Raw genomic sequence first — 15,602 nt, 5'->3', positions numbered from 1 at the left:
ACAGCTGATACAGTTCCGCATTACTCCTACATTTGTATTGGTCTCCTTCCTTCTTAGGTCCAAAGACTACTCTTAGAATCCTCCTCTCAAAAACTCCAATTGCATGTTCGTCTGCAGCCGTCATATTCCATGACTCAGCACCATATAACACTACCGGTCGGATGAGCGTCTTGTATATCGTTAATTTGGCATGCCTTGAGATTTTCCTTGATGTTAGAATATGTCTTACTGAATAATATGCTCGCTGGGCTGCCAAAATTCTTCGCTTAATCTCCAGTGTTGTGTCGTAGTTATTGCTAATAATGGATCCCAAGTAGACAAAATCATTGACTACTTCGAATTTCTTATCACCAATAACTAGATGAGATCCCACAAGCTTCCTTGATCTCTCCGTTGCAGCGACCATGAGAAACTTCGTTTTATCCTCATTGACACGTAGTCCAATCTTGTTAGCTTCTCGTTCCAACCTGGAGTACGCATCGGTAACGGACCTAATGTTCCTACCAACAATGTCCACGTCATCAGCAAAACCCAGCAACTGGATGGATTTTGTGAAAATCGTTCCGTTCAATTCCAACTTGGCTCTCCTGAAAACACCTTCCAGTGCGATATTAAACAGCTTCGTAGAAAGTTCATCGCCTTGTCTCAGTCCAATTTTGCACTCAAAAAGGCCCGATGTTGAGTCTTGAAAGAATTATTTGAAGGACCTAGCTCAGCAAATAGGCTCGCTGGTCATACAGATCAATTGTCATCCATAGCTTCATTTAGATTGCATCTGTAACTGGCTCTATCGCTGGTAACCGCTAATCGATGCGAAATGCTCTATAGTCCAACTCTGCCCATTAAAATAAAAAAATAAGTTATGACGAAAGCGAAGCAGCAGTGAGAAGCAGAACAAGCGAGAAATAAAAAAAAGAAGAAAAATAACGTTGCAATTATGGAAGCAGCACTGAAGCTTGTTATTATTCTTGCATATGTGGACAGTAATGAAGGTTTTGTAACAGGAAGAGAAAGTGAAGCAAGGCTGCATGTACATGTTAGGAACTAAATTGGTTTTGTGAATTGGGACATTTTTTTTTGTGTGACTTTTTATGATGATTAAAATTGTGTCCAAAATATTCTTAAAGTCAGCCTTGAAGCTGTAGGCACAAGATTGATGCTATTAATAATTTTTGGTCCAGCATTAAAGGAATCTGAGGCTTAATAAATTTATGATGCAAATTTATCTTTTTTTGTGTGTAGGGGCATTAATTTTGGCACATTTAAGGATTACCTTAACAAGAACAAATTATGCGTATGGCAAATTAGGTATTGTAATGAATGGGAAGGCATTGTGTGGGCGATACATGCTGAACTTATCATTCAGAAATTAGTTTGGTGAGGAATGTGGAGGTTGTGGGCGGAGATAGGCAGATTGTTCTCATTTTGACCGGTTTTCTGGCAGATTTTGGTTCAGTTTTTGTCATTTTCTGTCAGATTTTATTCAATTTTGTTCAATTTCTGCCTGATTTTTGCTCAATTCTGTCTAATTTCTGACAGATTTTGGCTCAATTTTTGTTATTTTTTATCAGAATTTATTCAATTTTGCTCAATTTCTGTCAGATTCTAACTCAAATCGGGTTAATTTTGCTCAATTTCGACTTAATTCTGTCCAATTTTTCGGTTCAACTTTGTCAAATTTTTGTCAGATTTTAAGCTCAATTTTGTCCACTTTCTGACAGCTTTTGATGCAATTTTGTCTAATTTCTGCTTGTTTTCAGCTCAATATTGTCCAATTTCTACCTAAATTTTGGCAAAATTTTGTCCAATAATCTGTCAGATTTTGACTAAATTCTGTCCGATTTCTGACAGATTTCAGCTCAATTTTGTCCAAATTTCTGCCTGAATTTTGTTCAATTTTGTCCAATTTTCTGTCTGATTTTGACTCAATTTTGTCCAATTTCTGTCAGATTTTAAGCTCAATTTTGTCCAATTTCTGCCAGATTTTGGCTCAATTTTGTCCAATTTTCTATCAAATTTTGGCTTAACTTTGTCAAATTTATGTCAGATTTCTGCTGAATTTTGTCCAATTTTCTGACAGATTTTAGTTCAATTTTTCCACATTTTGACTCAATTTTGTCAAGTTTCAGTCCAAATTCAGCAAAATCTTCAATATTTTATCAATCTTTTTACAAATTAATTCCCACACTTCCCCACAAAAAGACGCTCCAAACCCCACTCAACCCCAATTCACCTCCCAACTTTATTCCTAATTAATATTTAACAAACTTCTTCTCTCTCCAAACTCTCCTCAGGCTGAGTTTTTTTGTTATTTTAATAAATGTACGAGTTTCAGTTTCATTTGTAATTTCAAGCATAAATATTGATTTGAGCCATCGGCAGTAGGAAGTTATCATCAAATATTAAAATAATCAGAATGGATTTGAAATTAGCAAAAAAGTAAAATAAATATTTAGTTATGAATCATTAGTTAATTATTCTAAGAATAAATGATTAAGAGATTTGAGAGCATTTTGGGTATTGATTTTGGGTTTTGTGGATGTTGAGGGGGTGGTGTTGGGTTCTGGGACTTGATCGAGTAGATTTGAGCTTGTAGATGTTGATGTTTAGTTTTAGGACCCAAATAGAGCTGGATCTGAGCTGAAATTTGAGTTGTTTTCAATTTGAAGCTCTAGATTCCAATATGACTACACAAGAACAGCACAAGTCGATTAATCGACCAAAACTCCGTCACTAGGTGGATTTGGCTCTTCCATGATACCGGATTTAAACCGAATCCAGCATCAAGTCAGTGTCACGTCAACTTAGAACAGGATTTTTGATCAAATAGCCGAATTTAAGCATTTTACGTTGATTATTCGGCCTCTGAGGCCAGTTTCTAGGTGTACGCTATCTACTACTGTATCTGGGGTCTACCTGCAACCTTAAACAGTGGTGGACAACCTTTGTGCTACGACATATCTTAGTCGTAAGCCTTAACTCAAACTACAAACAATTCAAGGCATTTCCAACAGTTTTTGGATGCTATATAAGTGTGTCGTGGTACACAGGTTGTCCATAACTGACCTAGGGTGTCCAACAAGCCCCTGCTCCCCTCTCTTTGGATGCATCTCTGTATTTACTGAGTTTAAGCATCAAAAAAGCTCTAAAAATATTCCAAAAAATTGCCATTTGATCCTTATTCATACCAATAACTTTTGCCTTAATGCCTCAATCACATATTATGCATCATAAACTCCTTCTAAATTCCTATTTGACTTCCAAACTTAAACCCATACAACACAAAAGAAGTCTATTTAACCCCAAAATCCTCAACTTTGTTGTATAAATTCCAATTTATTTTCTTCTCGATTTTTATGTCTCGTGTCTCTCTGTGCTGTATATACACACATACTCAAACTTCACTCCATTAGACACGAACAAATAAACATAAAAATTGATGATTGAATCTCAATTTCAATCAAACATTCGTTACTAATTCATATTGACATGATTTGACTACAAATCAGGCTGCATACATGTGCTTTGATATTTACGATAAAAAATTACAATTTTTTTTTCGGAGATGTTTTAGTATAATTGGATATGTGGAGTGGGTAGGACTGAACTGGGAATCAGTTCATGGTTCAGTTCATGTTGTTTAAGCTCTTGTTGTAGTTGCATGTCCTGGACTTGTTCTAAATTGTGGATAATTGTAGTAAATTATTGATAAGCAGGTATTGAGGACATTCACTTATGACATGACGTAAATCATTGATTTTTTGGGTACGTCCAGCCTTCTTCCCCTCTGTAGCATAATCTGTTCCTCCCTCTACCCTTCTATAATACAAGGTGGGCATAGACGAACCTCTTTTTGCCTTGGATATCGACTCAAATGGAGTTTCTCTGAGTGGACGCTTCAGGATTTTAGAGCAGAGTTGGCAGAACTTCACTGGAGCCTGACTCCAATTGGACTCCAAAGTCTGACTTAAACGGAGGCCGAACTCATTAGAATCCGATTTCATTAGAATCCGACTAAAAAAGGACATCCTGCCAACTCTGCTTTGGATTCCATTCGGAGCACATTCGGAGTTCTTTTCTCAAAGTCCTATTCCAACTCTGAACCCAACAATTTGACATTTTTGATGATTTTCCTAGAAGACAACTAAAGAACCTTCAGGAACAAAGCCTAAAATCCCACCAAATCACCTTCTTTCCCTCAAATCCATCCCAGCATCCACACATTCTTCATTATCTCCAAATTTGTAATTTAAACTAACTTCAAACAAAATACAAAGATTTTAAAACATAAAACATTCCCCAAACCATTTCCAATAAAAATTTACATTCAAATCCAATCAAATCCTTTCATAAACAGCAAAAATACTTTGCTTGAGGATCTGATATAAAGCTTGTACAATACCTCATATCAATGCACATATTTTCTATATTTATCTAATTTAATATACGCATAGAATGTTGGTGTCATGTTAAAGGATGTGATGTAGGTGTTGTTGCTTATCTGTACAATATTTATTTGTAATTATGGAGTATTGGATTATTGTGTGGAATAAAGTTGAGATTTGTTGGAAGTGCGGATGGGATATGATGAAGTTGAGGAAGTTGTGGAAATTATTAGGAATTTAGTTCCGAGCTCAGAAGGTCATATGAGCCTAATATCAACCCCTAAGAGCCGATATGAGCTCTTATGAACCCATAAGAGCCACTTTAAGCTTCTATGAGTCTATATGGACTCGTATGAGTCGCTTTGAGCCTCTTTGAGCTTCTAGAAGCTCATATAAACATCTTGAAGCCCTTATCAACCCAATATGAACTATTTAAAGCCCATATGAGTCTCTCCTAGCCCTTATGAGCCTCTATGAGCCTCTGTAAATCCTCTTTGAGATCCCATGAGCTCTTATGAGTCCATTTGAGTATATTAGTGGATATTTAAGCCTGTATGAACCTCTATAAGCCTAGATGAGTCTCTACGAGTCCTTTTGAGTCCAATATGAGACTCTATAATATTCTATAAGCCCAATGTGAGCCTCTATGTGCTTCTATGGCTCCTTATAAGCATCTTAGAGCCCACATAAGCTCTTTTGGGCTCCTTTAAACCTCCATGAACCAATATGAGCACCTGTGTTCCTTTGTGATCCTCAATGATCCACTTATGAGTCCTTTTGAACCACTATGAGCCTTTATGAGTCCATAAAAGCCCTTGGGCTCCAATATTAGTCCTTATGAGCCTCTTTGAACTTATATGAACCCCTTACTTCATAACTTTCTAACTGCTCATCAATCATAACATTGACAAGACCACGTTAAGAAAGTAAATCACATTCAACAGTGAAATTTATTCAAAAAAAAAAAAAACTGGCTAATTGAATATTTATGATATTTTATTTCAACGCCTCTTATTGCAATTGTAATGAAAAAATTCTTCGTTAAATCTGGATGAGAATGTTTATGTTGGGAGGACGTTTGTCAGTTACGTAATGTTGATAATAGCTGCTTTAGAGCTCCTTAATCAATTGCATTGCTTTGGAGCTAAATCATGAGTTCTGCAACGAAATTATGAACCCCACATACCTCTCTATAGGCATTCTGTAGAGTCTTTGGGATGGTACAACAGATAATCGATTCCAGTCCAAATTCCCTCCAAGCATGTCCAACATAATATTCCATTCAAACCCTCCAAAGACGTTCCCTAACTTCCGAACATTCCCCATTTCACTCCACTTAAACGCTTTCTCAATATGATCCGTAAAATATTGAACAAAATCTAATAAAATATGCAAAAAAAAAAAAATGGAAAATATTTTAGCTCATGAAATATGCAAAGTCATGCAGCATCAAGCAGCAGCAACATGTAGCAATATTTTACTTTATTTATATTTCTCGTGGATGAAAAGACGTCGAGGATGAAAAAAAAAAATATTTTTATTACTTATGAAAAAAATCCATTTAAAATGATTTGAAATGAGCATAAAAATCTTGTATTTTATTGAGACTTTATGTGGCTGATATTTTGGGTATGGTTAGTTGGGGATGGTTTGTGGTGGATTTGAAATTTTTGGGGATTTTTTTGGGGATTTTTGTGAATTTTTAAAGTATTTTTTATGTCTTAGAATTGGACAATTTTGAGAATATATTGAGTAAAGGCCTTAATAGGTGCTTCCTGTTGCTGTATTTGGATATGGACGAATTGGACACTTTGTCATGTCTGGCTTGATTTTAAGACTTTAAAATAACAAAAATTCTAATTTTTTACATCCTCTCAAACAATATTAATGACCCCAACTTCCATTCAACTCCAAAATTAATATTCATCCATTATCCACCACTTATCCCTCCTATAAATGTGATTAATGACACATTCAATGTCCCCCGTTTCTGTCCCTAACTTCCAAACTTCCGTATGTCTCGGGACTGCCGTTTGTTATTGGATGTGCGCATTATCAAAATAACATTTTATTCTGTGTGACATTCAATGAAGATAAATTTTCTAGTCTTTATTTTCCTTCCTGCATGCTTTATGCGAGCGATGAGACGGAAGTGCTGTGTGTCTTATGTAACTGGAGAACTGGATGAATGTGGAATTAAATGATAATGAAGGAGGAACTTAAATATTTGTGTGTAAAATGACACAATTTCTGTTTGCGGATTTTGAATCAATTTTGAGAAGTTCTAATTTGTTTTTGTAAGTTTTTTGGTGACATAAGACCCTCTGGGGGGTGTTTTGGATGATCATTTTTGAGGCAATTTATATTAAGTGTTTTGGATCCCACAATAAGCTGTAGTACAACAGATTTAAAATCGCAGTCCCTCTAGCTCATAAGGCTGTGACCTTCAAGCATTATATATATACTAGATCGGGATTTCTCGGGGTATCCCGATTCCAAAAAATCCCGGGATCCCGAAAATTTATCCGTACTGGGATTTCGAGAAAGCATACCGTGTTGCCCATCTTCAGAATTTTAAGCTTTACATAGCATCACGTGGCATCACATTACATCCCCCATTTCTCCTGATACCCCTCAATTTTCGGCTTCACATGTCTTCCGTTCTTGTATCAGCAAAGAAATTGGAATATGAACTTAAAGTTGATTCTTAAGACCTAATAAGGTCATTGTCAGCATATTGACTTGAATTGAAGTGAAATCATCAATATTTAGGTCCAAAAATTGATCCGGACATGCCTTCCTTCCTGTTTCATAATTAAGAACCAATTAATGTAAATTAAGAGTCCTTCAGATAGAATTGAGGTTAGAACATCCTTAAATATCTTCAAAATCCTCTTTAAATCGATATCAGAGGTGTCCTTGCATGTCGGATAGCTACTTAGTGACTTGGGTGACTGTATAGATTGAATTTGATACATGTCCTTACTCAGATGTCAGCAATATCCATCTCCACCTATATCTTTGATTACGTCAAATGTCGTCTCTCATAATTCATCAAATATCAATTTTAATTAACATTTTTTCTCCCCCAACCTTAACCTTAACTACCAAAAAAATTAAATCAAATTACTGACGTCAAAAAATCACCTTAGCTACCTTACCAATTAGCCTAGCAACATGCACAACCACCCCTAAACTTATTACTTGGGGTAAAAAAATATTCTAAATTTACTCAAATTATCATTTTTAGTCATGAAAGTAAATCACTCATATGACATTGTAAGCAATTGCTTTTTACTTTTGTTCTAAATTTGAACCCCTTTATCATTTTTTTTTGCTGCTGTCGGTTCCAACCGAAGAGTTGAGCACACGAGTTGAGTCTATATATGTGTATATGCATGACTATATATGCTTGGGACTATATCGTTCATCTCCATATTTTTCCCATGAAATGCCAGCAGTGAAATAGATAGAAGAAAATGTATGAAATGAAATGGAATGGGAAAGTAAGAAAGTTTTGGTGATTTTTGAGGTTAAGGCGCATTTTTTGAGAATTTTGAAAAATTTGAAAAAATTGACAAACAAATTGAAAAAATTCAAAAAAGTTTAAAAATTCAAATTTAAAAATTCAAATATAAAAATTCAAAATTAAAAAATTTAAATTTAAAATATTTAAAAATTCAAATTTAAAAAATCTAAAAAATTTAAAAATTCAAATTTAAAAATTGATAAAATTCAAATTTTAAAAAATGGAAAAATTCAAATTTAAAAAGTTAAAAAATTCAAATTTAAAAATTGAAAAAAGTCAAATTTAAAGATTGAAAAATTCAAATTTAATAAATTGAAAAATTCAAAATTCAAAATTAAAAATTTAAAAATTCAATTTTTTAAATTTTCAATTTTTTAAATTTTTAATTTTTTAAATTTTCAATTTTTTAATTTTTTGCTTATTTTTTTTTGAACTTTTAAGTTTAAAATTTTTTTTAAATTCCAACTCCAGTCAGTCACAACAAGCCCAAACCACCCTTAATACCGCTCCATTCCAAAAAATTTCCATTCTCAATGCTCCAAAAAAAAAAAAAATTGTAAGAAGCAACAAAACCACATCGGAGCATGGCACGAGAGAGCGCCAACCGACACACAGAAGCACATGTAATATAAATTGTACAAAAAGAAGTAAAAAGAAGTAAAAAAAAATTTTCATTCATGTGATATTTTTGATGTTATGTCATTTGATAATATTTTTACTTCTTTTTTCCTCTTTTCGCTTCTGCGTCAGTTCGGGGAAAGAAAGAAAAAAACTGAGGCAATGGAGGAAGTAAGCGACACAGAATGAACATATTTTATGTCACACATATTCATTTATTTGGATAGATATGGGATATAAAATGAAATAAGGAGGAAAATTTAGATGTGCTTGTGGCTTTATTGAATCTATGTTTTGCGCGCCTTCTGGTTCTTGTGGCTTTTTTGTAGAGTTTTGGATGGTTTTGTTGACTGTTTGTCATGGGTATGGAAGTGGTTCAATGAGCGACACAAATGAGTATTTATGTGGCAACCATGTGGTGTCAATTTGACTTCCTTGTGACATTCATGTGACAATCATGTGACAGTCATGTGACATTCATGTTGCATTCATGTGACATTCATGTGACATTCATGTTGCATTCATGTGACATTCATGTGGCATTAATGTGACATCAATGTGATATCCACGTGGGTTCAATGTGATATTCGAGTTAAGTCAATGTGGCTTGTATGTCAATGTGGCATGTCTATCACATTCAGGCATGGTATTCATGTAGAAACCATGTGATATCTACGTGACAGCCATGTGACTCTTTCATATGGTGTCTATGTGGCATTCATGTTGTGTTCATGTGGCATTCATGTTGTGTCCATGTGTTGTCCATGTGGCATTCATGTTGTTTTCATGTGGTTTCTACGTTGCATTCATGTTGCGTTCATGTCGCATCCATTTGACATCCATTTGACATTTATGTGTTATCTTTGAAGCATCCATGAGACATCTATTCATCGCCCATGTCACGTTTAAGTGGCATTCATGTTGTTCATGTGATATTAATGCTAAAAAGCACTCAATTCCGACTAGTTCCTCTCTAAGACCAACCTCAATACATTCAAATCAAAAATCTATTCTTCATCTTCAACTTTGTATCCATTTTACTCAACCAAATTCCTTCAATGTCATCCATCTCTCCTTGCTCTTCATCCTCTAATTGCCATTTTCATTTTCATTTCAATCGATCTTGAAATTTATGGAGTAATAAATATTTTTTTCTTCTATATAGCATTTAATTGCTTACGGTCAATAAAATTCCTGAAGGACGTCAAATTTGATGGTTAGAAAATCATTTTGTGTGAGGAAATGTAAGGCACATAAGGAAGATTGGTTCATAAATTTTCATTGAAAGTATGGCAATGAATTAAGTGAGAGTTAGAGGAATTAGAGAGGAGGTCGTTAATGATGGTGGGATTTTGAGGGGGAAAATTGGGAAGGTTTGGTGAGTTTTGGGGCAATTTTGGTGATTTTTAGTCAATTTTGGGTCATTTTGGGTCATTTTGGATCAAATTTTGATGATTTTGGGTCAGTTTTGGACATTTTGGGTCAATTTTGAGTAACTTTTGGCCATTTTCGGTCAAAATAATCAATTTTGGGTCAAATTTTGAGGTTTTTTGGTCTATTTTGGTCAATTTGCTCGAATTTTGATCATTTTTCATCAAAATTTGGAGATTTTGAGTAAAATTCAAATCAATGTTGGTCAATTTGGGTCAATTTCGATCATTTTTAGCACAAAATCCCCAAAAACTTCAACAAAATTGCACAAAATCCTCCAAAATATCAAATTCCCCTCACATCCCTCAACTTCCATCCACAAAATCAACTTAATAACCTCAAAAATATTAAAAGCTTTTCATTTAATCCACGTAAACCTCACAAATCAGTCACAACGGATGCTCACACTCTTCCTGTCCTAATAAATCATCTCCAGCATAACTTGAGCTTCCTTAATGAACATTTTACTTACAGTAAATTAACATTTTAAATCTGCTCTGTTCGAAAGCCTCTCTCAGCATCATCACGTCTCAATCTACTGAGTCACATTGACACTCATTTGTAATATTTTTTTCTTCAGTTCCTTTTTAATAAGGCAAATTAATTTAATTTTTTGCTTTTTTCATTTCCGGAGATATTAATGAGATGGAAAATGTGGGGAAGTAAATCATGAGTCGATTGAGGGTTTCTTGAGATCGGGATGAAGGCTTTCTGGTGGTTTAATCTTCCCGGTTCCCTTCGTTTCTCTTCGGTTCCCTTCGTTTCTCTTCGGTTCCCTTCGTTTCTCTTCGGTTCCCTTCGTTTCTCTTCGGTTCCCTTCGTTTCTCTTCGGTTCCCTTCGTTTCTCTTCGGTTCCCTTCGTTTCTCTTCGGTTCCCTTCGTTTCTCTTCGGTTCCCTTCGTTTCTCTTCGGTTCCCTTCGTTTCTCTTCGGTTCCCTTCGTTTCTCTTCGGTTCCCTTCGGTTCTCTTCGGTTCCCTTCGTTTCTCTTCGGTTCCCTTCGTTTCTCTTCGGTTCTCTTCGGTTCTCTTCGTTTCTTTTCGTTTGATTTCGGTTTTTTCGTTTTTTTTTTTTCGATTCTCTTCGGTCTTCTTCGGTTTTTATCGGGCTTCTTCGGTCATCATCAGTCCACAACCTTCGAGTTCATCAAGATAATGTCCATGAAAGTCTTAATTCACATCAAAGTCCAACCACACACAATCTAATCAAAGTCCATTGAATCACAATCTCTTCTTTTTTTATATGATTTCATTTCCCTTTTTTATATCCACACATTTCTTCAAGATACATTTTGACACATGAATGTGGAAATAGAAATAAAGGAAAGGGAAAGAAAGTGGTGATAACATCATCATCATTTTCAAGCTGGTCACAGCTTTTATTTTTTATGAACTTGATGAAGAAGAAAGACGAGCAAAAAAATCTGAGTATGTGATGTGGGAAGGAGCATATCTTATGCATGCTGATAGGATTACATCCTCGACGACTTGTGTGCTTCCTATGTGATGTGAATTATTTATGCTAAATGCTGTATGTTTGATATGTGATATGGAATTTTGAGTGGGATTGTTGTAGGCTTACTAGTGTGACATGGCACATATGAGCAACGTGACATGACACATCTGAGCAACTTGTAAGACTTACAAATAGAGTGACATGACACATTCTGAGCAACTTGTAAGACTCACTAGTGTGACATGACACATTCTGAGCAACATGTATGACTCACTAGTGTGACATGACACATTCTGAGCAACTTATGTGACTCAGTAGACTGTCATGAGACATTTGAGCAACATATGTGATTTTCTTGAGTGTCACACAACATCTGAGCAACACACAAACTACATCAACAACCTCACTATCCACACCCAACTCTCAAATTCCTTTACCCAACTTCAATTCCTCCTTTTTACCAATAAATTTTCATGACAAATCCATAAAAAAAATCTTATCAAAGGCAATCTTTGTTAGCTTTAATGTCACACACTACGAAATGAACTTTGACTTTTATTCACAGTCAGTACGTGTCCATAGAAATGTCACACAAAAAAAAGAGAGCAAAAAATCCATAGCACATAAAAATGGATTATTTTATGAATTTATATTGAGGGGTTAAAATCTCGTGGATTAAGGATGAATCATGGACAGTTCAATGATATTGCTTTGATTTGAATAAATTAACATGACAATTGATTGACATTTTTTTTGGGTTTTGGGTTCGATGAGAGTTGAAATTGAAATTTTGTAGGATTTAAAGGGGGATGTAGGGCAAAGAGAGGTAGGTGGGGAGTGGGAGGAGGGGTATTGTGGGGGACTAGTCGGTTAATCGATCGAAAATTGGTTATCAGGCCGCTTTGACAATGATTTGATGCTGTATTCAGTTTAAAGTCCCGACAGACCTTTTTAGATCTTGCTCCGGGCAAAGGAAGGGTAAATAGGAGGTGGGGGAGGGGGTTTGAGGGTACAAGTCAGTTAATTGATCAAAAATTGGTCCCTAAGCCACATTGACTCTGATTTGATGCTGAATTCGAACTAAATTCAGTCACAATCAAATCCAGAACCCTTCTAGACTTTAATCTGGTGGGTAATAGGGGTATGGGGTAACATACACCAAAACACATCCTCACATACAACATTATCACCCAAAATCTATCTCATCTCATATCTCATATAATCCAATTTTATATATAAAAAAAATTACTTATTCTTCTCTGTTATTGTTACAGACACAACCAAATACAATCAGTCAGAACCCAAACATCAACACGAGTCAAACGAACACGAGTACGCAACAGAATCAGAACAATATTAATAGTATCATTACCAACAGTTCGGATGAGCCACGTCGCAAGCGTCAGGATGCAGCCAGACCAAATCACATTCTGCTATTTACCATCATCAATCCAGTTTATCCAATCACTGTGGTAAGTGACAAAAGTTTTGTATTTTTTTATGTAGTTTTTTAAAGGGAATAATTAATTGTATTCTGGGCTGTATATTGGTAAGTGAATTAATTTAGTCATCTGGGAGCTCAAATTGGTCACCTCAGAGCTGAATTGTGCATTTTATACTCAATTTGGTCCCTTCAGAGCTTAATTTGGTCAATTTAGAGCTTAATTTGGTCATCTTGGAGTTCAATTTGGTCATCTTAGAACTCAATTCGGTCACTTCAGAGCTCAATTTTGTCACTTTAGAGCTCAATTTTGTCATCTCAGAACTCAATTTGGTCAATTTAAAGTTCAATTTGGTCAATTTAAAGCTCAATTTGGTCATCTTGGATTCAATTTGGTCATTTAAGAGCTCAATTTGGTCACTTTAGAGCTCAATTTGGTCATCTCAGAGCTCAGTTTGGTCACTTTAGAGCTCAATTTGGTCACCTCAGAACTTAAAATAGTCATTTCAGAGATAAATTTGATCATCTTGGACTCAATTTATTCAACTTGGATTCAATTTAGTCATTTCAGACTGAATTCGGTCACTTAAGATTAAATTTATTCGTTTTAAACTCGAGTCGGTCACCTAAGAGCTCAATTTAGTCACTTTAGAGCTAAATTTCGTCATTTCAGACTAGATTTGATCATCGTAGACTCAATTTGGTCATCACAGAGCTCGTTTAGTCACCTCAGAGCCCATTTAATCATCTCATATTGAACATAATCTCAAGAATCATCAATAACTTAATTCCACAGCATTTAAAAATCACAAATAAACTTTTAACTCGTGGATTTTCACTTAATTGACCATATTTTAATATTTAAAAAGCTGAAACATAATCCAATTTTCATGAAAAACTTTACAGACCCTTTTTTGTATCAACACATAATCTCATTCGTTCAAAAATATCTTTTTGTTTGGCGCTTAATGAAAAAAATGAAAAATATTTTTAAATGATCGCCTACAGATAGTGAATGTTGCGGGATTAAAAAGCATTAAACATGTTCATTTATAAACATTAATTAAAGACAGAAGATGAAAAAAATTAAAATAATTTTTAATCCTCATTTTACTGATGATTTTTTTGTATTATTTGCAGCTGTCAATTGCCATTGTCAATTTTATTTTTATTTTTTTGATGAATTTTAATTGAAATGAGATTGAAAAATGTAAATTAAGCTGGTGTCATTTCACAATTAACGTGGATAAATTAAAAAAAATATGAAAAAAATTGATAAATGAGTGAAAATAAAAAAATTAATTAAAAATGACAGAGAAGTTTATGTCGTTAATTATATTGAGAATGGTAATTGAAATGTTGGGACTTGAAGTTGGAATCGGGAAGGGTATTTAGAGGGGTCAATCACCCCCCACCTTGCCCTCTTCATGGCACTCCACTTGGCTTTCAAATGACACTCATATTAGCTTCCCCAAGGCCCTTCTATTGGCTACTCGGAGCTACCCCATTGGCGTCTAAATGCGATCCTATGGGCTCCTCCATGGCATTCATCTTGACGCCCCCCCATGACACCACCTTGTTGCCCCATGCCACTCCCCTGGCTACACCCTTGGTTTCAAATTTGAGAGTATAATTGACGAATTACTGACACTTCAGTCATGACTCATGATTTTTAGCTAAAAAGTACACAAAAATTCACAAATTCGACTACAATCTGGCACGTCAGAACCAAAATGAGCATCAAAAATTGACCAAATACCTCCCAAATCAGCCTAAATACCCAAATAAATAATCAAAAAAAGTCTTCAGCCTCAAAAAATATCAAATTTCCGTCAATAACCCCAACAAAAATCATTCAAACCCCAAACAAATACTTCACAACAACTCAATTGACCTAATTTTTTGCATTCCATCACGTCCTTATATCCAACTCAACTCAAATAAAATCCAAAACACTTTTTTTTTTTATTTTAAAAATCTAATTAACAACTTTTGCAGAACTTTGTGCTGCTGCTCGTCAAAACTTTCAATGACATTTTTTTATTTCTAGTGACTGGAACTATAGCTTCATGTGCTTCATGTGCTTTTAATTAGTATAAAAATTAAAATTCTTTCATAAGCGTTATGGAATTTGTTATGAATTGTTGATTTTGATGGGAATTATTTGAATGTTGGATGTTGGGGGATGTGGAGCTGGATAGGGGCTTGCTGGGGGCATTTTGGTCAGGTTTTGGGGTTTTTGGTCATATGTTGGTCAAATTTGAGTCGAATTTCGGTCAATTTTGGGTCAATTTTAGGTCAATTTTGAGTCAATTTTGGGTCGATTTTAAGTCATTTTTGGTCAACTTTGGTCAAAAAATCTGAATTTTGTCAAAAATTGATGCAAAATTCTGAAATTGTTCAAAAATTCATAAAAAAAGGACCAAAAAAGGAAAAACAGTGAAAATTCTTCAATTTTCCATCACAATCAATGAATACAACCATCAAAATCACCCCAATTCAGCTTCAATACCCACATACCCCCACCCCTACCCACTTGTTTCCCATACAATATCCATTCCTTTATCATCAATGTTTGTTTACTTCTCACATTATTCTTTCCGCTCTTTTATATCCACAGCAGTTTAGAGCTTTTTACAATATTAATCATTCTCATGTTGATTCCATCTCTATAGCACATATCTCAGTGTCTGTGCCTACACATTCCATTCAGAACTAAAAAAAACATGAAAGGAGAATCTCATT

The 15,602-nt window shown here is 34.8% G+C and overlaps 1 protein-coding gene across 4 annotated transcripts in view; it reads left to right on the top strand.

Moving 5' to 3' along the window:
• The window catches only part of LOC139090512 (heterogeneous nuclear ribonucleoprotein L-like), a 155,396-nt gene that overhangs the window by 12,260 nt on the left and 127,534 nt on the right, over positions 1-15,602 (top strand). For all 4 annotated transcript variants that reach the window (XM_070640257.1, XM_070640247.1, XM_070640241.1 and 1 more), the window contains exon 2: positions 12,691-12,888. In XM_070640257.1, the coding sequence (XP_070496358.1) occupies positions 12,691-12,888 (198 nt within the window). The remainder of the gene's footprint in view (positions 1-12,690; positions 12,889-15,602) is intronic.

The sequence above is a fragment of the Chironomus tepperi genome, unplaced genomic scaffold (genome assembly GCF_022539635.2).
Source record: "Chironomus tepperi strain 1889 unplaced genomic scaffold, CSIRO-AGI_Ctep_v1 contig_13, whole genome shotgun sequence".
NCBI lineage: Eukaryota > Metazoa > Arthropoda > Insecta > Diptera > Chironomidae > Chironomus > Chironomus tepperi.
Note: the sequence above shows the minus strand (reverse complement) of the source record. Positions and strands in the feature narration are given on the sequence as shown.